This window comes from Corythoichthys intestinalis, chromosome 9 (assembly GCF_030265065.1).
Source record: "Corythoichthys intestinalis isolate RoL2023-P3 chromosome 9, ASM3026506v1, whole genome shotgun sequence".
NCBI classification, from domain to species: domain Eukaryota; kingdom Metazoa; phylum Chordata; class Actinopteri; order Syngnathiformes; family Syngnathidae; genus Corythoichthys; species Corythoichthys intestinalis.
This window is the reverse complement of record NC_080403.1, coordinates 21,343,301-21,369,719: the sequence shown is the minus strand read 5'-3', so window position 1 is coordinate 21,369,719 and position 26,419 is coordinate 21,343,301. Positions and strand designations below refer to the sequence as shown.

The following is a 26,419-nucleotide window of genomic DNA, read 5'->3' as shown; positions in this document are numbered from 1 at the left end:
GATAACTCACGAATGAACAAAGGGATCATTATCAAACTTGGAGGATATGTTTGTCATATGAAATGGATTACATTTTGGGGTAATGAGTTCAAAGGTCACAGAGGTCGGAAAAGGATTTTCGCAATAACTCGATCACGTATTAGTTTATTGAACTCAAATTTGAAGGTTAGGTGATATAGTGAAAAGAGAAAGAGTGAGAACAATTTGGGGTATTAGTCCAATGTAAAAGAGGTCCTAAATGTATATGACAGTTGGGTGGCATAAGCTCAAAAGGCATAAAGGTCATAAGATCCTGTAATTTGAATTATAATCAAAACTGATTGGACAAAATTTAGTTGAAATTGTATTTGGCTTTTTTTTTTTGTTAAGATAATTCATATTTACAGGTATTGCATACACTCAGTGACAATGTTTTTTTCATACATTATTTAAGCCAGGGGTGTTTAGGAGGGGGGGGGGGGGGGGGCAGTGCCCACCCACGGACACGCTCTGCCCACCCAATGAAAGAAAAGAAAAAAAGTTTTAATCTTTGCGTTGTTACCTCCTCTTTCACCTTAAAGAAATGAAATGTTGGTTTTGTTCCTAGGGGGCACTACACACATTTATGCACATTTTTTATTTATTTATTTATTTATTTATTTATTTATTTTTTAACATTTGATGAGTTTTCACCAGTGCTCTCCTAGCTGTTGAGTTTGGTGAGTTTTGAAGGATTCTGAGGGGATCAAAGTAGGGCTCAAAGCATTGGTGGGACAAAGAATGACTACTAGGAGGCGCTTGGCGCTACAAAGTGTATTTGGAATTTGTCTTTACACGTATCAAAGATTGCACCTGCCTTGACCTGCCTGCCGATTTTGGTGCATTTTGAAGCATTCTAAGGGGGTCAAATTGAGCTCAAAGGGGCTGCGGAACAAAGAATAACTATAATAATATTGATAATAATAAAACCGAGGAACCACGATAGGTTACCTAAAAAAAAACATTGTCACCTGCATGTCGATACTGTTCAGTTATGGCTGTGTTCTAAGTCAAATGAAATCAAATCAACTTTTATTTGTTTAGACCAAATCACAACAACAGTTATCTCAAGGAGAAAACAAAACATTTTTTAAGGTGCAGTAGCCCTACGCTGGATTTCGACCTACTTGAGCATAGCAGCTTTTTTTTTTTTTTTTTTTTTTTTTTTTTGCCCCCCCAGGTAAGACTAATGCCCATCCACACCTGGCATCCTGGTAACGCCACTGATTTAAGCTATGTTGACCTGATATTGTTGAAGAAAGACTATTTGTAGCAGTACCTAGCAATCTAAAGGTGTTTCACTTTTTAATGACTTGTATGCATACTTTATTTGTTACCATGACAATGTAATTTATATTTGGATATTTTTTAATATTCTGTATGCTGCATGGCTTTGCTTCATATTTAAAGGCCGTGCCCACTCTACAAAATATGGTGATGCTTTGAATTTGGCTGCTTAGGTGGAAGCCTGCTCTCTCAGAGTGCTCCTCTACTTTGTTTTATATGGCCACATGTGAAATAAACTTAATTTTCTGTAGTAATTGTCCTTTCTATAAAAAGCTGAATTCTAGAATGAATCTTGAATTCCTGCTGACTTCAGTCAATGGACAATTAACTGATATTGTTTGTTGTACAGTATTTTGGTTCTTGTATTTATTCGTCTTGACTGCAGTTTGGTCACGTGCTAGTTGTGTTTGTGTGTATCGTTTGTGTGTTTCCTGTCTCCTTTGTGTCGTGACAGCTGAGCGGAAGCGAACGCACGCACCAAGAGCAGCTGTAGGCCGGATGAACTTATTCCATGCTGTCATAGTAATAACTAGTATTACAGTTTCATGAAAATAACGTTGGCATTCATGTTTATTTAATTCCTGGCTTTTATGTTGTTATGCTCAGTATTTCTTCTCATAAGTGCTGATGATGGGAAAACTTTGCAAACACAATCCAAATGCTCTCTTGTCAACTACCTTGTTTAAATTGCTTGTAAACAAATTTCTTGACACCAGTGTTGTTTTCGTCAATGATGACGATAACGAAAATATTTTTTGATCAGATTCATACCAGATTGGAACAGTGGATAGGGCTTACTGACACTATACTTCAGTGGTTCACATCCTATTTACATGACAGGGATTTATTTGTGTCAATTGGAAACCATCAGTCAGAACGAACCAAATTCACGTGTGGAGTCCCGCAAGGGTCAATTCTGGGACCACTCTTATTTAACATCCATATGCTTCCCTTAGCTCAGATAATGGAACAGTATGACATCTCCTATCACGCCTATGCAGATGACACACAACTGTACATTTCTGTGTCCCCACTTGATTATAGTCCCTTAGTCTCCCTGAGTAAATGCATTCATCAAATCAATGAATGGATGTGCCAGAATTTTCTCCAGTTAAATGTGGAGAAGACAGAGGTGATCATTTTTGGGCCAAAAAAGGAAAGGTCAAAGATAAGCAGGCAACTCAGCTCAATGTCACTTACAGCTACAAATCAAGTCAGAAACCTTGGCTTAATTATTGACTCAGACCTAAAATTTGATAGCCATCTAAAGTCCGTCACTAAATCCGCTTTTCACCACCTAAAAAATATAACCAGAATTAAGGGGCCTCTGACTCAACAAGACATGGAAAAACTTATGTATGCATTCATTTTCAGCAGATTGGACTATTGCAACGGTATATTTACGGGTCTTAATAAAAAAATCAGTCAGGAAGCTGCAGCTAGTACAGAATGCTGCAGCCAGAGTCCTCACAAATACAAGGAAGCTGGACCACATTACACCCGTTTTGAAATCGCTACACTGGCTTCCAGTGAGTCAAAGGATAGACTATAAAATACTACTGCTCGTCTACAAAACACTTAATGGCCTTGGACCAAAATACATGCTTGATTTGTTAGATTCCTATGAGACATCTAGACCCCTGAGGTCGTCTGGAACTGGTCTTCTGCATGTTCCAAGAACAAGAACCAAGCAGTGTGAGGCAGTATTTAATTATTATGCTCCTCACCTCTGGAACAAGTTACCTGAACGTCGGAAGTATGCTCAAACTGTTAGCTCTTTTAAATCAGGGCTAAAAACACTTTTGTTTAGCACTGCATATCTATAACTGTCTATATATTTTAATCTACTTGCTTTCTATTCCTCTTGTGCTTATCTCCATTGCTGATTTCAATTATTATTAGTAGTAGTAGTTTTTGTTTTATTTTTATTTATTTATCTTCATTCTATTTGTTATTAAATGCGATTTTTATGTATAATTTTATTTCCGATTTTGATTGTCTTGGTTTTTACGTTGTATTGATTTAAATGTGATTTTTATGATCTTCATGTGATGTAAAGCACTTTGAATTGCCTTGTGTTGAATTGTGCTATATAAATAAATTTGCCTTGCCTTGCCTAAAAAGGTGTTTTGGGAAACTAAAATATAACAAGACAAATGGCAGTTTTCGTCTGACGAGACGGGAATGAGATGAAAATGCTCCATAGTTTCCGTGATAAGTTCATAATGTGTGACATTTTGTGTAGTTAACGCACATCGTAGCAATGTTTGGTCGTGTCACTCAAGTAACGTGCTGCCCAACCGCCTCCCGCTTACTAACCGGTGTCCTCAGTCTCCAGACTTCCCTTTTGTGAAACACATGTCAGGTGCTGCTTGGTAAGTTTTATTTTCTCTTCTTGGCTAGATTTGCCATGTTACTTTAAGCTTTAAAAATCTGTGCTGAGTGATCATCACACACTAAATGTAACTTGTGGTGTTAGCATAGCGTTCATGTTAGCATTAGCAATTAGCGTCGTGAGTGTCATCTTATCGTGGAGTCCAGGTGAGTTCAATTAATTGAAAGTAATGTACTGTTTTCCTGCTGAGTGTGTATTTTCATTACAGAGATGGTGACGTCATTGTAGACTACAATTATGTGCTTGTCTGTCAATATTCATTGAAAATTGTTGGAAACATTGTATCTATTTTTCATGGACTAAAACCTTTAAAGTTTACAGAGGAAAACATTTTGAGTAATTGTAGACTAAAATTTCGAGTTTTTGTTGACTAAAACTAGACAAAGTCGAACCCATTTTGAATGACAAAAATCTGACTAAGTATTTTCGTTCACAAGACTAAGACGAAGACGAAAATTAAAAGGACTGCCAAAAACAACACTGATTGACACTCAAGATTTTTTGGAATAGCTGACATTAGAGGAACTCAGCTTTCGTTGTGCTTCTGTGTGTCTGTGATGAAAAATTTTGACAGTTTCTGTTTCCACCCATTTTACAGAATTTACATCACTGTCTTCCAATGAGGGCTATAGACAAGTTTCCGAGGCGCTTCACCTTTACTTGCGCATGTCTGCAAGCAACTTCTGTTTTAGAATTTCTCCATCCAAAACAACAGTGGAGCTGGAGTAATATTACTCATCTAAATCCCTTAAAAAAGACAATTTGGAAATATCGTATCCATCTTCCATCATCACGACAGGGAAGGACAACATGTTCATGAAGGCAGCATTGGCGCCTACAGAAATTTTTCATAGGGGTGGCTAGATGGGGCCGCTTAAAATCTTGGGGTGGCCAAAACTAAAAGCCATAATTTCAGGTTTTCATTATATTATTGCAGTAAAAAGGTCAGGGGAAAACTTAAGGACAGGGCTACTGATATACTTTGGTGTATTGTGTAATATTTGATGTTACGAATGATTTAATGAGCATAGTCCATAACTCTCCAGTCAACATTTTGAGTTCCACAACAATTCTGTTTTATTGTGTTATGTATATATTAGGCATAAGGTGTACATTTAACTAGGGCTGTCAAACGATTAAAATTTTTAATCGAGTTAATCACAGCTTAGAAATTAATTAATCGTAATTAATCGCAATTCAAACCATCTCTAAAATATGCCATATTTTTCTGTAAATTATTGTTGGAATGGAAAGATAAGACAAAACGGATATACACATTCAATATACTGTACATAAGTACTGTATTTGTTTATTATAACAATAAATCAACAAGATGGCATTAACATTATTAACATTCTGTTAAAGCGATCCATGGATAGAAAGACTTGTAATTCTTAAAGGATAAATGTGAGTTCGTATATTGTGACTAAATATTGCCATCTAGTGTATTTGTTGAGCTTTCAGTAAATGATACTGTAGCGACTTAACTGTTCTGTCCAAATGCATGATGGGAAGTGGTGCAACCATGACTGTGTGCGGTGGCTGCAAATGCTATATCTTCTCTGCGTTGGGTACACTACAGGGTGTTAAGAAAAAGATCAACTCCTGTCATTCTTCCCCACGTTGCTTCCCACAATATTTATAGTTGCTGTGAGAGAGATGACAAAGCTTTTGCCAATTAAAAGCACGGCCCCAATGAATGTTTGTATCTACTCCACTCACTTGACACTGCCTCTTATCTCTGTATATAAGTAAAACGGCGCCATTGTAGGCTGTTTGCGGCAATGCATGAATGAGTTGTGCCGCGAATGCGTTAATTGCGATAAATATTTTCACGTGATTAATAAAAAAAAACAAATACCGCCTGTTAACGCGATAAATTTGACAGCCCTACATTTAACAAAACAAAATAAATGCATTCATTTGGTATGAAATCCATAACTGATGCTACAATAATCTAACGATATACCGGCAAGCAGGGTGGCCAGTGGGGTGGCCAACCAATTTATAGGGGTGGGCGTGGCCACCTCCTGGTGGCGCCACTGGAAGGTAGATGTGGAACCAAGCTTGTGCCACTACAAAGACCGGGTGTTTTTGTAGCCATGTCGCCGCTGTGTTATGGAAGGTATGTTTTTCCTATCCATGCATTTTCATGTGTCCGATGCTCAAAAAATACTAAAGCTAAAATCTTGCGCATGAAACAACTTGTTGCCTTTGATATTGTTATTACGATGATGATTGTAATTATGATGATTTTCAATATTCTCTACAATTACTATATCTGCTGCTAGCCTGTTGCTAATCACTATGTGTAGCATGCCACGCATAAATGCAAGTGTTACAAGTTTTTTGTTCGTTTGTTTAGAGGTGGAAAATGCTGTTAAGCAAGGGAAAACAAGTTCATGTGCCTCATATTGACACTTACTGTACATCGATGGACATATATTGAGAGTACGTGCGTTCTACCCAGGGCGGCTGAGAGGCTGGGAGAGACGATGGTTCGCCTCTCGGCAGACCGTCAGCTTGATCCAGAGATCCTCCTACGAGCTTTTTAACTGCACCAACTTTAAGATACGCTATTGGAGCTGGATTTACCGAGAACAGCAGCAGAAAGCCCGTCTGAAGGCCGCCGAGGGTCTGCGTAATGTCGGGTCAAAGTTCGGCGAGGCTCTCAAGCCGCTCCGGAGCTCTGATATCACATTCTCGTAACTATTTTTCCTAATAATTTTTAAAATTGTGATTTATTGACCTGTTTTGCACATGCACCAATTGTTTTAAATAAAAAATGAAATTCTGTTGTCCAAATGTTTTAGTGCGATCAATACCTGCAAAAAAAAAAAAGAATGACATAGAATTTTTGTCTACATGTACATACCTTGTAGTATTTCTTTGTAACAACAAAATATGTGTCAGCCCTTCTGCATTCGGCAAATGTAATATAAATTGTAATTTTACCTCATTTTGGTCACTCAAGTGGTCGGCGTATCAATCTATCAATCTATACCTCACGTCAACACAGGCTGACAGGCTGTTATAATTTTGTACATGAATGATCAACAAAGTGATAAGAACAAACGTACAATCTCACAGGCTGTTATAATTTTGTACATGAATGATCAACAAAGTGATAAGAACAAACGTACAATCTCATGTACGTCTCTTCAATGTCGTGCTGAATCCAATTTTGGAGATTCCGCGGATTCCTCTGGCTTAATTTTGCACTTTTAACTTCGTCAACACAATACTACTGTAACTTTAACCGCAACTCATGAGGTTTTTTCTAATCCGGAAGTTTGAAGCAGAAATTTTCCAAGATGGCGCCGCCCATATTTTGCTCAGGAAACTTGTCTATAGACGTCAAAACCATTAGAGCTGGGAGTGTCTGGCACTGATCATTCGCTGCCTGCCCTCCAGTTTATTTTGGTTCGACGTCTATCGTCGTCAACGACATTGTCAGGGACATTGGCCACAATAGTGAACAGCTACTCAAAAGTTATCATTAACTCATTTACCAACAGCCAAGGTCACAAGTATGTGTTGTGCTAGTTAGTAAAAGAGGAAAAGTGATATTGAAAACACCTACTGATGGCAATAGACGTCCAATCCATTTGGGTGGGGAGGGAGAAAAGAAAAAATTAGAAAATGGAATGGATGTATATTGGCGTCAGTTGCAGTCAAAGTGTTAAGCTATGAGAGGTCACAAAAATAAAAATTAGTGTTGTCAAATTTATCATGTTAATGGGCAGTAATTAATTTTTAAAATTAATCACGTTAAAATATTTGACGCATTTAACGCATGCACGGAAGGACCTGCTCATGCATTGCCTCAAACAAATTACAATGACGCCGTTTTTTGCACATTGAAAGCTAAGAGGCAGAGAGAGGCGAGTGGACACCCGCGTTCATTGGACCGCACCGTTTATTGGCATAAGCTTCACCAACTCCTTAACAACAAACATAAGTATCATTTAGTGAAAGCACAACAAAAATAATATTCCTATCTCTCTCAAAAAAAAAAAAAAAATGTTCACAAAAAGAAAAGAGCTCAATGCAAAGAGAACTGGCATTCCCAATCAAAATAGCTATGCAAAATATGCATAAAACTTACTCAGACTTTGGTCAAACTCTATTCAAACATTTCGTTTAGCTCAACAAATGACATGGCAATATTTAGTCACAATAGTCGCAATATTTAGTCACAATATACAAACTATCAGAGGTCTCGTGCGTTGTGAAGCCAGCACTCAAATGACGTGGATGGACCAGTAAACAGGGAACTACTGCGTCAGTCTAGGGCAGGGGTCTCAAACCGGTCCTCAAAGGGCCGCAGTGGGTACTGGATTTCATTCCAACCAAACGAGAACAATCCCTTTTCACCAATCTGGTGTCTAACAAGTGTAATCAGTTAATTGCAGTCAGGTGCTGCTTACTTTAGCAGAAACCTCATTGGTTGAACTGTCTGTTTTGGATCTGTTGGAACAAAGACCAGGACCCACTGCGGCCCTTTGTGGAATCGGTTTGAGACCCCTGGTCTAGGGACAAAACACACTCATTGGCTTGATTTCTAAGTAACTCGCCATTGACACCTTGTGGTGTATTTCAATCTAGAGCTGTCCCGACTAGTCGACATAGTCGACGTCATCGATAACGTAAATCCGTCGACGAGCACAACATCCCGTCGACGGTTAATGAAGGGTTAAAAAAATATATGCGCGGAAAGTTCAGAATGTCGGATGCTCTGTATGCAAGTGGGGAAAGCGGCACAAAGCCAAAAAAGCGCACCAGAGTGTCCAAAACATTGACTTATTTCAAAGAAATAAGGAGGGTACACTCTTGTGTCCTGTCTCTTCACTGCCAAGCTTGGCTGCACGTCGGCCGTGAATAAACACCTCAAGCGCCGTCACCGTTTGTAAAAAAAATTTTTTTGCATTTTTTGTACACCAGAGGGTGCTGTCGCTTTACTAAATAATAATGTTTCATTGACAATGGGCCTATAAGTGCTATTAGTATTGCTAACTGAAAGGTTTATTTCATGTTATTGTTTATTTTATGGTATAGAAAATTATATAACGTTAAAAGGTCATAAATATATACAGTATATACAGATTGTCAATGATAAGGTAATAAATTAAGGTAAAGGCAATTCAGATAGGCAATTCATAGATATATAAATAAGGTTTAAAAGGAAAAAGGTGAAAAGTTTTCGTTAATTTCTAATTGTGTTGTTTTATTTGTGTTATGTTAATAAGCGAAATGTTATATTTTTTGTATGAGACGCTTTTTGTTTATGTTTAGTGAACCTGTATCGCGTGCTAAGCTAACGTTGTTGCTAATGCAATGCTTGTGTACTTTTTTTTGTAGTTTTACTACGGTCTGAGGAGGACAATGTTTTGAGGCCATTTTATTAATAAATCAGATGAAATAGGAAGAAGTCTGATTATTAAGGCGTCGTTCACTAGCTATCTAGCTTTGGAAAAAGTAGACGCTTCGGAGTGAGGACAGCATAGACAGATTTAAATGACAGTAGAGTTAAATGACCACTACAGTCCTTATGTACCGTATGTTGAATGTATATATCCATCTTGTGTCTTATCTTTCCATTCCAACAATTTATTTTACAGAATATATATATAATTTACAGAAAAATATGGCATATTTTTTAGATGGTTTGAATTGCGATTAATTGCGATTAATTAATTTTTAAGCTGTAATTAACTCGATTAAAAATTTTAATCGTTTGACAGCCCTAGTTTTAATATAAAATTATAACTTGTACTAGCATTTATCTTTTAAGAACTACAAGTCTTTCTAGAATTTCATTAATGTTAATGCCATCTTGTGGATTTATTGTTATAATAAAATAATACAGTACTTATGTACAGTATGTTGAATGTATATATCCTTCTTGTGTCTTGTCTTTCCATTCCAACAATAATTTACAGAAAAATATGGCATATTTTACAGATGGTTTGAATTGCAATTAATTATGATTAATTAATCTTTAAGCTGTGATTAACTCGATTAAAAAGATTTAATCGTTTGACAGCCCTAATAAAAAAAAAAAAAAAAATAAATAAATAAATAAATAAAAAATTACCAGAGCATAGTTCTTCTCTCACTTTGTTCTTTTTTTTTTTTTTCAATTTATTAAAAAAAGAAGAAGAAGAAGAATTGATTTATATCGCAATAAAATATGCAAATGTGTTGCCCATCAATCAAATTGCATCACACAATGGATCTTTATATTTTGCATTTCTCGTCATAGGGGAGCATCGTTGTGGGCGGGCATATCCCCCTATGACCCGCCTGGGTGTGACGTAAGCAACGTTAAAGCTACTCTTGAATGGACGCACTCACGCATTTGAAGCTGATTGACGCAAGAGCGCACGCACTATTACACACACTCACACACGCACACACCCACACACACCATTTGTCAATCGGCGTTTGACTTACCCGACGTCACACGACGTGAGTCTCCCACCGTCTCATCAACCTAATTTTTCTGCGCAACGACCCTCGCGCTCGCAGTCTTTCACAGTCATGATGCGACGAAGTGCGTGACACTTGGTGTTTTTGTAACACGAGATGTCTAAGAAGAAGAGCATGGATGTTTGTCTGCGCAGATTGAAGCAGGAGCTGGTAAGTGTTCTGATCCATCAGCGTACTCAGTGTAAGAGATAGACTAATAACAATAAACCATATATTGTGACTGTTTGGATTCCAGTGTAAGCGAGCTAACAGATGTGGACTATTTGACCTAGATGTGTTTGCACTGTATGAACCCTCTTGATATGTGTGTTTCAAGCTACAATGTAAAGTGAACCTTCATATACTTGAGTTACTTAAAAACATATAAAGCTAATATGTTTACCTTATTTGCTTTCATTTTTTTTTATTTAGCCACTGAAATGGTTGGTGATCTATTAACCAATTAAGAGCTTGTATTAGCCTGTTATTTTAAATGGATAGTGGAAAATAAACACAACTTTAACACATGACTGTTTTTTAAATCAAGGTTTATTTTTCTTGTTCAAGGCAAAATTTTTGCGAATTTAAAATTAGCCCCAAAAAGTGACAATATGTAGAGAAACAATACCTGTTATGCCATAACTGCAAACACAGGAGACTGATCGTAGGGACCATGTGACATGTGTTGTACTGAACTTCTGCCAGAGTGCTCCAGTATGTGAAAATAAGTCAACTATGACAAGTTAATGTTGACAACAATACAGAAAAACATAGGCTATATGAATATTCAAAGAAATGGAAAGTTACACTAGTATTGGATGAAAATATACAAAGAATCTGTACAGCATGCCACTAGGATATGAATAAAAAAAATGCTGATTGCATGAAAACTAAAGCAGACAGTGGGGGAAAAAAAGTGATGGCAGATTTAAAAATCAGCTACTTTAACCCATTTAATCCCAGATTTCCTCCAGATATATAAAAATCCAAACCAGGTGTCATTGGTACTCCCTTTAAGTAATTAAAAAAAAAATCAGATCACTGTTATTGTTTTTGGTTGACTACTGTGACTAGCGGGTTGAAATGAGTTAAATTGTATAGAATCAGTTAAAAAAAAAAAAAAAAACTTTGCAACAGAAATTGAAAAAAAAAGAACTGGACATTGTAATATATTATGTAATTTATATATAATTAAAGTATTAGGATAGCGTGTGGATTATTTTTTTTTTTAGAAATAAAGATACTATATGAATATTTTAAAGCTTTGTTCAAGTCGATTTAAATGTAATTTCTTGTCATTTTTCCTCATTAAAATAATTTTTATCGTTATTTTTATTTATTTTATTTTTTTTACTCAAAAACCCAATGTTGTCACCGAGATACATTAATTAGCACATTGAGTTCATGCTTGTTAAATCTTTTTCATAGGCGTGAGATTGTGGGTTTGAATCCTAATGTGCAGTTTTGATATGACACCTATACTGACCTGTGAAAACAGTCGTCATGAAATTGTGATGATTATGTGTGAATGGATGAGGTAAGCAAGGCACTTCAGTGTCTGTTTCTGTGAGTTGGCGTGAGGTCACGCCCCCAGTTTTGACCGTTGAACTTAGAAGCTCCTGAGGGGGGTGGCAACCCCCTCAGGTGGCAATTTGTGCAGTTCAGAGTAGATTAGAATTTTCATCTCAGAGTGGATGTTTTTCTCCAGCAAGGTCATGTTATTGGTGCCGTGTAGATGTTAAAAGCATGTTGATGGGGAGTAAACTGTTGGCCTTGTTTCCAGCTATTTTATTTTAGTCAGGTTAACTCTGGCTGCCATCGAGGGTGATGGACATTCAGTTGAGCATCCATTCCCGTCAACGGAAACCAAAGAGTTAATTGGAATTTTGCTAAGAATTAGTTTCACTGTGATTACCTCAGTGTGCTTTAGTTGAATATGCCATGACTCAATCAGGCAGACAGATGGATGCACAGTGACTGACGCTTTTGTGAGTCATGTGGCGCAAAAGTGTGTTTCACACCTGTGTTGCCGCATACAAATCATCAGATCCTTTGACGTGATCACAGTGAAGGTGTTTTTTTTTTTTCTTTAGGCCTGGAGACAGACTAGACATGACTTTGGAACGTCAAAACCAAAGCTAGAATTCATGAGCTTGTGAAAAGTGAGGGAAAAAGAAACTGTATCGTGTCACCTTAGGACAAGTTGGTCTTTTAAAGACCCGCTTGAAGATGATCTGAAAAAAAAAAAAAAAGGCAATGGCTTTCTTATCTGTGTTTTCTGAAATTAATTTTTTTTAGTTTTGTGTGATTTGGAGGAGCAATTATTAAAGAATATATGGGTAATTCTGGAATTGGAGGACAAAGCATGCAGTTTCTGAGTAAATGTATTTCTCCTGAGACCAAAGCTTAAAATAAAATAAAATGAAATAAAATAAATAATAATAATAAAACAATGGAAAAGAATGAGGGAAAATAGTTCAAACAGGTCTGAAATCCCCCCTACAATTCAATTCAATTCAATTTTTTGACACCCCCCCAACCAAATTCAATCTCAAACAGTACTGTTAAAATCTATCTAAATTTTATTGTTTTGGTGTTATTTATTTAGCAGAACAAGGAAAAGGAAAGCCAATAGAGTAGGTATGTCCTCTCTTCTATATTTCATATTTTGATAACATAGTTATAGCCTTAATTTAACCCCTCACTCTACCTCATGTGACCTGTTACGTATACGACCAGAATAAGGCTTATTTTTTTTCTTAAATTTGTCATCTTGGCCAACAGTAACAGCTATCTAAACAGCTATCTTGTAGTCCTGAGAGAAAGATAACATTATAACTCATTGGCAAACCTGTTACCTGCTGAGCTAATCATGCTTTTGATAATTAATTACCTCTTTTTTGATGAATATGAAGCAGAAAATCAGAAAACTGGAGATTTATTTTTCAAGAATTTTCAACACCAAATTCTGGAATGACCTTTATGTTTAACTGTCTGCAGGGTGTTAATGAAGCTTAAAACTCAGACACATATATAATGTTATTTTCATGTTTATCTGTATTGACACAACAAGAAGGCCTTAAACAAGCGTCACTTGTTAAGGACGAGGCTGTTGCTGTTATTTGCTTCACACTTTTATTAGCCTGTTGATGTTGACCTCCCTCAATATAGAGAGACCCCTGTGTGTACGCTTCACAGAAACCTCCATTCCTCTGCCCTTGACACACATACACACACACAGACCATTCATTTTTAATGAGCCGGCTGGAGAGGAAGGAAGGGGACTGATAACCTCGACGTTATGAACCCCCCCGGCTCACCAAACAAGCAACAAGCCTCTCATGTTAGACCCACAGAAGAGGTACTTGTGAGTGTATTTATTTATTTTTTTGCACATTTGTCACTAATTATGGAGTAGAGGAACCCACTTATTTGACTTACTCTGGTTGCACAGAAAACTTGTTTGGACATGTAAGCAGTGACAGTGTTTGCACTGTTGATTTATTTATACAGCGAATCAAAAGAGACACAAAAACACGATTAAACAGCAACCAATTCATAAACATAACGATCAATGTATCGATGACTCTGCCCCATGCACAAATTCCCATAGCAGGGTTTCCCCTAGGATTTTTTTAGAATTTTTCCCCTAGGAAGCTGTGGTGGTGGGCTGCATCGGAGTCGGACAGCCTCACCATGACGTGCCATGATGAAATTGCTTCATATCATGACAAATGAGATTTTTTCCCCCAAGAAGAACCATAACAAATACATATATATTTGAAATACTGTATTTCATTAGCCAGGCTAATCTTGTAGCTCTCAGCTACGGTACATGGATGTAAAATGCATAGCTGATTAGAGCTACGTTACCGTAATACGAGTAAGAATAATACGACTTTTTTTTTCTCGTAGCAATAGTACAACTAACATCTCGTAGTGACCAGGGGTCGGCAACCCAAAATGTTGAAAGAGCCATATTTGACCGAAAAAACAAACTGATACAGTATGTCTGGAGCCGCAAAAAATTTAAGCCTTGTATAAACCTATAATGAAAGCAACACTGGCTGTATGTATCGAGATTAGCTACAGTGTATCACAAAAGTGAGTACACCCCTCGCATTTCTGCAGATATTTAAGTATATCTTTTCATGGGACAACACTGACAAAATGTCACTTTGACACAATGAAAAATAGTGCAGCTTATATAATAGAGTTCATTTATTTTCCCCTCAAAATAACTCAAAATCTACCCATTAATATCTAAAGCCCTGGCAAAAAAGTGAGTACACCCCTTAGAAACTACATACATTCCTAAATGTCCAAATTGAGTACTGCTTGTCATTTTCCTTCCAAAATGTTGTGGTACTCGTTAAAGGAGTGCTGTTAGCATTGCTGCAGAGATTGAAGAGGTGGGGGGTCAGCCTGTTAGTGCTCAGACCATACGCCGCATTCTACATGAAATTGGTGTGCATAGCTGTCACCCTAGGAGGAAGCCTCTTCTGAAGACGGTACAAAAGAAAGCCCGCAAACAGTTTGCTGAAGACATGTCAACAAAGCACATGGATTACTGGAACCATATCCTATGGTCTGATGAGGCTGGCGGGCTTTCTTGTGTACCGACTTTAGAAGAGGCTTCCTCCTGGGGTGACAGCCATGCACACCAATTTGATGTAGAGTGCGGTGTATGGTCTGAGTACTAACAGGCTGACACCCCACTTCTTCGATCACTGCAGCAATGCTGACAGCACTCCTGTAACCAGTCACATGACATTTTGGAGGGAAAATCACAAGCAGTACTCAATTTGGACATTTAGGGATATACAGTTTGGACATTTAGTAATATACGTAGTTTCTAAGGGGTGTAGTCACTTTTGTTGCCAGAGGTTTAGATATTAATGGCTATATTTTGAGGGGAAAATAAATTAACTCTAATATATAAGCCGCACACAGACTACTTTTCATTGTGTCATATACCCCTTTCCCACTGAAACTAGTGTGTCAACGCGCGTTTTTTCCAAGCCGATGCAACCCACTAGCAATTGGCATTTGGCACCTTTCCCATTGACAAAAAAAGCTGTGTCTTTTTTTTTTGTCACCCGTCTAACCCCCCACCCCTCCTCAGCCGTGCGTAAGGTTACGTGACATCACCACTAAGCTGTGCGTAGACAAATGTGACCAAATTCATTCAGTTCAAGGAAGTAAACAATGCAGAGCAAAATGGAAGCCTCCTTTCCGTTTGTGTTCTCTGTTTGCATGCTTTGTACTGCCCTCAAAATGGTCGAAATGCAGCAAAGGATCAACACTCTGCTTGTGCTGAGGCAACGTAGGCGACGTGAATTCTTCTTCTACTAGCTTTGTTGTGAGCATCGATGTAACTACGGTTGTGGGGCGTGTTAAATGGGAGGTGACTGGCACGTTGTTATGACGCTTCACGTACGAGCCTACGTCACCACGTAGATTAGGGTGTTGACTGTTGACCCGGGGTTTTGCTTTCACACTGCATGACGATCAGAGCCGAGGTGATTTTAACGCGGGTCGCTGGGCGGGTTGATTGACACGGGTCGAGGCGGGTCGCTGCACCTTTCCCACTGCCACCAAAAGCCGATTGTTAGTGGGTTGACACAGGTTTTTTGGCCAGTGGGAAAGTGGTAAAAATGTCATTTTGTTAGTGTTGTCCCATGAAAAGATATTCTTAAATATCTGCAGAAATGAGAGGGGTGTACTCACTTTTGTGATACACTGTATAATAGCTATCAAAAGTTAGCTACAAATACATAATTAGCCTTCATGATTAAGTGTTCATTTTCCCTGCAGTGGATCCCATAAAGAATGAAACACCACGTGACTACTCTGTTGTACGATGCCACCTCAAGTTTAACTTCATTACAATATTAATGAATTGAAATACTGTTTGTGTTTGTCCTACTGCAGAAACCACATTAAAACAAAAACTATATTTCCCTCTCCCATCTTTTTCCATTTTCAAAAATCTTTGAAAAAGCTCCAGGGAGGGCGGGTTGCACACTCTCATCGTAGTCCTTCTTTTTCCTTTTATTTGGCCCTAATACATACTACATTACCACAACAATAATATCCCTTCTGTTAACGGACCCATTTCAAGGAGTAGGGGAAAATTATACTAGCCGTGTTTTTTGTTGTTGTATGTGAACTACATTTCCACACAAACGCACATCGAGGTGCCATTAACTTACCAAGGAGAGGTTTGAGAGTCATTTTTCGAGTGTCCCAGAGCTCGCGAAACTTGAAAATAAGGACATTTATCAATTTCGTCTAGAGCAAGGCTGTATTTTGGGCTCCGCCTCTCGGCGCAAATTCATTCAAACTTGGCCTTCCATCCAAGACGGCCGTCCACCGCTCGCTTTGCGACAAGTCAGATCCAAACTACTGTAATGACCCAGATATGGGTAAGATAGAGAGGAGTCTGTATTGGCTTACCCACTTAACAATAACAATAATAGAGAAAAACAATAACAAAATAACAGCGGGGTGCTGCAACATGCGACCGCTATCTCTCGCTATCTCGCCTATTCTCCCATTCTTCTTCTCCCAAGTCTGATTGTCTCTTAAGGGGGCCGCGCTTAGTTACAAACATTACAATGCACAATGAATTTTGCCGCTGAACCCTTCACATTGGGCTGCCTGTAGTTTGAAGCAGCCTTAAAAAATATATATATCATTTGCAGAGGTGGTGGCTTTTATTTTGGTGTGGCGCTGTGCCACAATCTTCTATATGTAGGGAAAACCCTGAAATGGAAAGAATATGGTGGTGGCTTGAGATGACATGCCAACTTTTTAATTCTTTACATTTCATTTAGTGATGTTATAAATTAAAATAGTGTTATTGGTAAACCTTTTGTCACACATAAATATAAAACTACCGGAGTACTCCGAGAGAGTAGACGTCCGCCAGAAATTCCTTCTCTGACCTCTTTTTAGCTTTGACACCTTTTCTGTTACATATTACAAACATATCCAGCAGGTTTGATAATAATCCCTTTATTTATTCTTGAGTTATCTTGAACACAAAATAAAAAAAGTGACAGACATACAGAACTGGATACCTTAATTAACAGGCTTACTAAACAAGTCCAGCGAGATTTGCCAAAGCCTAACGTGGCTTATTTTTTCTTTCTTTTTCTAAATATGTTCATTTTCACTCAATTTTAATCGTATTTTTAATGGATTTATCGTTTGAAAAATATTATAAATTATTCTTTCTAATAAGAGATCAAATGAACTTTGATTACATTACTGTAATTTCAGTACACATACTGTACATTATCATTATAATTTACATTCATTTCCAATCAGTTTGAGGGCAAAAACTTTAAAGTTGTGTTAGAAAGAAAAAAAAATGTCAGGAAAAGACTGCTAAAACATCTGAACTTTATTTGGGGTAATTTGGGGAAAGGTAAATGCTAGCAGGTTTGTGCTGACCCTAAAACCACGTATAACTGTGATTGGTTAATTCAGAAACCAGTCAGAGAAGCAATTTAAATTTTGGTCTCATTTTTATATTGCAAAGTCCTAGTATTTTGATTAGGATGAGTAGACATTTTATCGCCACTCAACATATACTCAAGCTTTAAATTCCTACTACTTCTACTACTATAATACATATTACCCTTAATGCATCTGGCTCTGAAAATAGCAGCTATTTGAGGCATTCAAACAGGCTAAACTTACTGCAACACTGTGCCAAGTGTACACACGAGTAGGTTTTATCTCGTGTGAACATCACAGGAGGAGCAGACTGATGATGCAAGAAGTGCAAAAGGGCATTAAATTGCTTCCCTGCGGCCTCACTTTCATCGCCGCCCTTAAATGGGACTGGACGGATGTTTCCTAACGAGCGTCTCGAGCTATTGGCGCCTTTTAAAAGAGATGTCCAAAGATTCGCGGCTTCACTTTCAAGTCTTTTTAGAGCAAAAAAAATGCCAGACATATTTGGGCCATGCGCTATAGCTGCGAGTCAGATAATGTGGAAGAATGGGGTTTACTTTGTGCTGCAACATGAATTATTAATGTTGTCTGAAAAAACACCAAATGTCTGTGTTTGGCTTTCTCCTAAAATTTGTCATGATTCAATGTTTTGATTAACTTATCACACTCAGCCAAAGTCTACAGGTTAGTCCCCCCAGGAATCTGCGGCAACAAAGTGTTGATTCCGTGGAGAACAATTCTTATTCTGCAGAGAACAATTCTTGATTCCACAGCGACAAGCAATGTCCTCGCCCTGCATTCTGTAGACTGCTTTGATATCCACAGAAGGCGTTGAAATCAGCAGAAAATTCCACCTTTGCAGAAACACGGATTCCTTGGGGAACTAACAAGCTGATGCACGATACGTGAAACAAATATCGATATTAAAAAAGATCACACTTTTGTTTCGAAAATTCGGATGAAAAGGTGCGTCATTGGACATGTTTCTCAAAGCATAAAGTTATGACTGTGATTGTGTCAATGTAATGCATTTGGAAATGTAATTGTGAATGTAATTGGTGAAAACACTTGTTTAGTATTCATTCTGTTACTATACTTTTTTGTTTTTGTTTTAATGTTTTATGTATTATGTAGTTTTCTATCTGTTAATTTATTTTTGTTATTCTTACCTAATTTCTACTTCTCATTCAAATTAACTGCATGTTTTTCTGTTTTTTTTTTTATTATTAAAACAAAAAACGTTTGATTCATAAATATATTTTCAGTTTTAATTACACTCTATTGAGTTACATTTTAATTCAATGTTTCACGCTTGAAAAATATATACTTTAAAATATTTTTTATTTTATACATCATATCATTTTACTTGATGCTACAAAAATATTATTCCATTAAAAACGGAAGAAAATTTTGTTAAAATATCTTTTTGTATATGTATATATGGCGGAAAACACAGACGAAGCTGAAAAAGCAGTTTCTGCTCTTGCACCCCTCTTTAAAAAAAAATGTTGAAATGTCTTTCATTTTTAGCTTAGAATCATTAATTGATGTCTGATATTTAGTTAAAAAAAAAAAAGACAAAATTATTCACTCACATATTTTAAACTTTTAAACAAATTACGTCACAGTGAAAAAATTGGCGTCTGTAAAAAAGTCATGGAGATCTATATCATAACTATCGCCTAATTGTATTTTTTTTTTCGTTATTGTCGCATTTTCCCCAATATTTTAAATAATAAATAATCGGTCCAAACAAAGAAAAATTGAAAAACATTTAACATTTGAAAGACTAAATATATGAAAATGACCCTTGTTATATTACCATGTTTTACCCATAAAATCCCCCCAAAATACAGCTGTGGCCATTCACAGCCGTGGTTTGACACTCCGTACACGACAATATCTTGTTAAAATCATGGCGTCTTTAATTATGCTCTCGCGTGCTGTCACCTCCAGTTACGGTTTTGCTGTTTAAAAAAAAATAAATAAAAAATTTAAATGCCCTCCTGTCCAAAATTTTTCTTCCCACAGAAAATTGAGATTTTAAGCTTTCCAATGATGTATAACACATGCATATAGGACAATTTTTAAATTTGGCCAAATTGGGGGTCTCATCAGGGAACAAGTCGTCTAAATGTTTTCCGTCATATGTATATATTACACATTTCCATCATTTTTTTATTTGCTACTGGGTGTTTTGTCTTTAATAAAATGTCATTTAAAAGCATGAAGACCCCCCCCCCCCCCCCCCCCCAAACTACAAACATTATGCAATATGTTGTCCTCTCACGGGGCTTACAGGTTGTCTTCCACACTAAGGGGTGCGTAAGGGAGGGATAACACGAGGAGGGCACAGTCACATATCACAGTCTGGTGTTGTCACATAGACCCTTCGATCCTCCATATGTAATCATTTATAATTGAAACCTTAGACGCTCATCAACATCTAAACATATGGCCGAAGACCCCCGCAATCCCACCCGACTGACTCTCACTGGCAGTCTCACATCTCATTGTCACTTTGTTTCCAACCGAGTTGTCCCCAAACCCCTCCTTTCACAGTTTGGGGATTAGCCTAGACCTGGAGCTCTGATTGGTTACTCCCAAGCAAGACTGCTACATATATACATCCAAACACATGAGGGACAGTTAGGTTAGTGCATTTTGGAAAACTGACATCATAGAAGGTAAGAATAAGTATCTTTGAATAGATTGTTTTATAGAAATGATTAAATGATAAATTTCTGTGGATCTCAACTTACCTGAAATTTTGGCGACATCTATTTTAGGGATCTAAAACATTATCCCTCTTTTGCCTACTCCATGTAGGTGAAATATTTCATTAAATTGTGATAATTTTGAGGTTTCACCACCAAAAAAGGCAGCAGGCAATGCACAGGAATTTGGGGAGTTTCAACTTAAGTTACCGCGTCCTTGTGTTTAGGCATGAAATGCAAGAAAATATTCATGGATAAAGACAAAACCTGGTGTTGTTGATTCACAAAATGGCCCAAGGAGGGCAAATGATTCAGAACATGGCTACAGGGGGTTTCTGGCGCCCGTATGCCTTCGAGAGATGATGTTGGGTCACATGACTCAGCCTCAATAACAGATGAGAGGCGAAAGCAAAGAGGAGGAAGATAAGATTGTTGCGCCAGCAAATTTTAAAAAAAAGTTTTTTTAAATTTATTTTTATTTGCTATTTATGGTCAATAGAGGGAAAATAATTGATTTTAAATTGTTTTAAAAAAATCAATAAACCGTCATGCTTTGGAGATCAAGGCAAATTAGTGTCTTTTGAGTTTTAATATATACATGAATAATTTATTTTCATGCAAATTGATACCACTATAGGCACGTAAAAGCAGTAGAGATATGGAGCATCAATTGTTCATTCTATGGGCCTGACTATAGTCTAAACCAGTGGTTCTTAACTTTGCTCAAGGTACTGATCCCCACAAGTTTCACATGTGGATTCATCGAACCCTTCAGAATTCGATAATAAAGCTATTTCTTCAAATTCAAAACCAATATATCTAACCTATCAAGCTAATAATTTAGCAAATTCCCGTTCAAAATTCTTCATATTTTGACAGCATGTTTTTTTAAACAATGTTTTATCAAACGACGCTACCAATTGGTCTGTTGTATTCCCTCATACCAAGTGCGAGTCAACCTTCAAATGAGCAAACAGGTTCCTTTTCCCCATCAGATCGAGGACTAGCAGTTAAAAGAAATGAAAAGAAATCAGTCCAAAACCTGGTCTTAAAAGCCACTTGGCCTAGATTTAATCAACGTACGAAAATAGGGCTCTGTGTTTACCCTCGCCGAAACCCTTATACTTACTCACCGAAGCCCAGGGGTTCGATCGAACCCAGGTTAGTCCAAACTATACCACATAGGGCCGCAGTGGGTGCTGGATTTCATTCCAACAAAACAAGACGACACCTTTTCACCTAACTGGTGTCTTACAAGTATAATCAGTTCATTGCAGTCAGGTGCTGCTTGTTTTGGCAGAAACTTGGTTAAACTGTTTGTGCTGGATTGGTAGGACAAAAACTAGAACCCACAGCGGCCCTTGAGGACCGGTTTAGACACGCCTGCTCCAAAATGGATGATGCAAAAAACGAAAACAAACAAACAAACAAAAACTTTTAAAAAAAAAAAGCCAGAAGTACTAAAATTACAAGTATTTCTAGATTAAATCAAATCAATTTTAAAAAATTGAAAAAACAAATTTAAACAAATCGTGATGAATCGAATCGAATTCAAACAAGTGTGGCCTGTGTGTATTTCCAATCCATTTTAACCGATCCAGTGACGCCTCCCCCAATGACAGCCCCCTCCCAGTTGAAATTGGTTGGAGGTCTATTGTTCTCGATAGGGGTTTTCTGTATCAAGTTCCCTCTTTTACTGACAACCACCACAATACTCTAACCTGGGCTGGCATTGAATGAGTTAAGTGAAAGATAATAATTGTGACCAATGTCCCTGAAAGGTCTCAAACAAAACATAATAATAATAGATTTTAAAATCTATTATTATGATGTAGTGGCTCTGAAGTGGTTGAACGTGATGTGCAGTGCACGTGAATATATTTATTCATGGTGTGAGAAATTTGTGGGTGCAGCATACATTAAGGGAGGAGCTTACCATATTTTATTCATTTCGGTAAATGAAAGATGACTGAGATCGAAGGGAAAAGCTGGTCTGTTTTACAGCTGTCATGTGTTGGGTCCACTCACATGAGCCAAAAGGGGCAATGTGGAAGTACAGCCAAAACAGCCTGTAGACCTGCTGTCATGTTTCATTCTGTCAATTCATGCTGTTGGAATCAGATTATAAAGAGGCACAGTTGGTGCATCCAGGTTTGGCCCGCGTGAAACTGAAATGTACATGTTCTAATTTTCAGCACTCTCTTCTTCAGGTGTCCATGAAGGAAGCAGGAGATGGCCTCCATGCTCAGATGAATTCCATGATGGGAGCGCTCCAGGAACTCAAGCTCCTTCAGGTTCAAACCGCTCTAAACAACCTCAACCTGTCAGCTCGACATCTGCACGATACAACAGTTTCGGACACCAGTGCTTCAGAAGCAGATCCCAGATTGTGCTTGTCCAACAATCCCAGCACAAGTCCTGAGCCGTCAACAGATTTCTCACAAAGCAGAACCAGTGAAGGGACACTGTCCTCATCCAGCTCCAGTCTGGAAATGGAGAGAAGTGAGGAAGGAGACATGGAAGCTGTACCACAGAGATGGTCGGGCTACGTGGCACCGCAAGCGGATTTCTACGGACCCACGGTGGGCAACCCTCCACCCGAGCCATACATGCAGCCTTCCAAGCGCAACCAACCGGTGGATCTGCCAGGCATCCTCTACAGCCTCTCCAGAGAAGGTCCGTCGCTGGATAACGACTACTCCCAAGACAGCACGGATGATGCCGGTGACTGGACTTCCTCTCTCATGAACCGAAGCCGCAATCGCCAACCCCTAGTGTTGGGCGATAACATCTTCGCCGACCTTGTTGGCAACTGGCTGGACTTGCCAGCGATTGAACCGGAAGAATCAGGGGAAGAGGGGGTGAAGAGAGCAGCAGATGAGGGCAATGACAGACCCGACACCCCGGCACACCCGCTGCGCCTCAGCCGATCACAGGAGATCTGCAGGAAGTTCTCACTCACAACCAATATTTTCAAGAAGTTCCTTCGAGGCGTACGACCTGACAGGGACAAGCTGCTCAAAGAGCGGCCTGGCTGGATGGCTCCAGAGCTCTGTGAGGGCAACCTAGTCAAGAGGCCTAAAAAATCAGTTTCAAAAAGCTCCAAAGGGAGCTTTTACCTGCCTTTCTGGGCCAATGGACCACAGGGAAAAGTGCAGCTAGACACACATCCAAGTAACCAAACCCATATTCAGCAGTACCAAGAGAAGCCGTTTACAGGGATTTACTTAGACCGGAGACGGCCGGAGGGCAGACAGCGGAAAATGCAACCCTTGTTTGACTACAACACAGCTGTGTGGGTCTGATGGTGGGCCAACAGACTCGCACCCAATTGGACTGGCAGCAGGTGCATGGTGAAAGAATGACTGTTATCCAAAAACTTCACATGCACAATACTATGCTGCGGTTTAGTCTGACAATCAGAGAAGCTACAACCTTTTTTGCAGTGTCTTTTGTGCATTCTACATGTTTGCATTTTTTTCAGGATGTCTGACTGGCTCTTGACAATTTTGGAAAGACTGTACTTTAAGACTTTAAAAAGACACTACACTCTTTGGTCGCATGGATTTGTTTAATATGTGGTATGACAGGGGTCTCAAACCAATTCCACAAAAAGCCGGAGTGGGTGCAGATTTTTATTCCAACAGATCCAACAGAGACATTTTAACCAATGAGGCTTCTGCTAAAACAAGCAATCAACTGATTACATCTGTAAGACACCAGATTGGTGGAAAATTGTCCTCTTGTTTAGTTAGAATGAAAACCTGCACCCACTGCGGCCAACCATTTGTTTGAGAACCCTGCGGTATGACGTCACAATATACACACTTAAACATTCTTTGTTTCCAAAATGCTTTGGAAATTGATTTTCATACAATTTAAAACAGTTCCTTAATCTTTTAAGTATGGTTGAGCTTGCTTTTAGGGGCCACCCCTGTTTTGTTCAAGTGAGAAACTATATCTGCCCCACAAACTACTGGTCCAATGCCAATTCTGGCTTATATTACTAGAGTTAATGGGAGGAAAGCATTTTCATTTATTGACTCAGTCACATCACTAAACACTAATACTACACGGTTGCGTATTTCTGCATGATCTCACCTGTGAAAGTGACCATGTCATGGGTAGAGAAACTGTTTAATATTGTTCTGATTGGTGGTAAGCGACGCAGCTATGTGTCTACAAGTTATTAAAAAGTCAGTATTTCCCAAAGTCAATATTTCCCACTGTTACCTTGCTAGCCAATCACAAAGCACTTACAGTATAGACAAACATCTACAGGCACAGTAACAAAAGAGTCTTCCATTAATGTTTTCCTTTAACCAGCTTCCAAATACACAATCTTTTGGTTTTCCGTGGAACTTTGTGGGAACCTTAACATTGTCTTCAGTAAGCTAACATGCTGGAAACCTCTGTGACTCCATTTAAATAAGGCTGAAAAGTTTTTCGGTGTGTACTACGGTAGACATATCATTCAATTCTGATATAACTACCTCAATGTCTAAAATATACTTGGCTACGTTGAGGGTGTGCATCATTGAACGAACAAAAACATCAAGCATCATAATGTGCTTTAATACGATTTGAGTGAGCTCACAACATTTTACCGTGAAAATTGGAACAGTATGCCACTATGACCAGGATAGACACTGGGTGGACTGGCTGTGAATGCTCATGTTCACTGGCAGCCTTTCCCAGTAAAAACGGATTGGGCGTCTAGTCTTGTCAATGGCAGCCAATGAGGTAATGTATCATTTGAATGTAGTGGGACGTTAAAACCGTAAAAGGCTGCCGATGTTTACACGAAACAGCTTTGTGACATAAGGCTGGATGCTAGAGTGGTCAATCCTTTTTTGGCCTGTCCCATCATTGCATCATGTCAGCCCCCGCAGGAAATGAAAAGCAATAGAGTGCATGACTAGTTCACTTCAGTTCAATTTTTAGTGGTGCTTTCTTTTTGCCAGCTGTCATGTCACATATTCTTAATGACTCGACTGTGTGGCACACTGAGTCAACCGTCGGTCCACATGGGCTTCGGGCATTGTGGAGGGGGTGAGTATGGCACAGCTGACCACTGACGGCCATCTGCTATCAGGGCATTAAGAATATGACTGGAATTATTAAATTATGTACTGATCTTGTACATATTACACTTGTAACATTGGTAGAATGCAAGGACAATCTTCTAAATGTCTGTTTTTTTCTTAGCACCCCCAAATCGACCAATCAAGAGGAGCCAGCAGGGATTAGGCCGCTTTTTTTTTTTGCCTCTTGGCCAGTTGAGCCGTATGGTGTAGTCTCAGGATCCAGGTCACACACAAAGTTAGCAATATGGCTTCACTCACACTGCTGATGTCATTTTGTTTGCTCCCAAATTTGGGAAGTCTCTGCAAAGTGTTTGATGTTTTTTTTTTTTTTTTAAAGTGATGAAAGTGGTGTTTTGTAAACTTGTCCCATGACTTTTGTATACAATAAATTTGCTTGAAGAAACTAAAGTTGTGTGCATCACGTTGGCAGTTTTTTAAAAAATTTTATTAAAAAAAAAAAAAAAAAAAAGTTAGGACAAACTGAGATATATGGCAGAAAACACAGACAAGACTGAAAAAGCAGTTTCTGCTCTTACAACCCTCTATAAAATAAACTGTATTTTAAGCCAAAAGAACTTGTTTGAAGAACAATATATCTATATGCTGCCAGAACAGATTCATGGCCCATTAAGCCCCCGAACTATTTTCAATTTGTCCCTTTTACCCTGGAGACCCCCGTTTAGAGACGTCGTGCAACCGCTTTTGTTTTAACCCAGCCATAAAAAGATGGTAAGTAATTATATTTATTCAAAATGTCTGTCATTTTTAGCTTTGAATAATTATTCGATGTCCAATATTTCTTTAAAAAAAAAAAAAAAAAAAAAAGACTTAAAAAAATTATTGACTCGCATATTTTAAACTTTTAAACAAATTATGTCACAATGAAAAAAATTGGTGTCTGTAAAAAAGTCTCAGATATCTGCCTCATAACTATCGCTTAATTGTATTTTTTTTTTGTTACTTTCGCATTTTCCCCG

General features: G+C 38.2%; 1 protein-coding gene across 1 annotated transcript; it reads left to right on the top strand.

The window, feature by feature from the left end:
• Positions 1-10,040: 10,040 nt before the first annotated feature.
• On the top strand, positions 10,041-25,864 carry inka2 (inka box actin regulator 2). The gene is made up of 2 exons (XM_057844807.1): positions 10,041-10,342; positions 22,566-25,864. The coding sequence occupies exons 1-2, from the start codon at positions 10,289-10,291 to the stop codon at positions 23,658-23,660; spliced, it is 1,149 nt and encodes a 382-aa protein (XP_057700790.1). The 5' UTR covers positions 10,041-10,288; the 3' UTR covers positions 23,661-25,864.
• Positions 25,865-26,419: the final 555 nt, after the last annotated feature.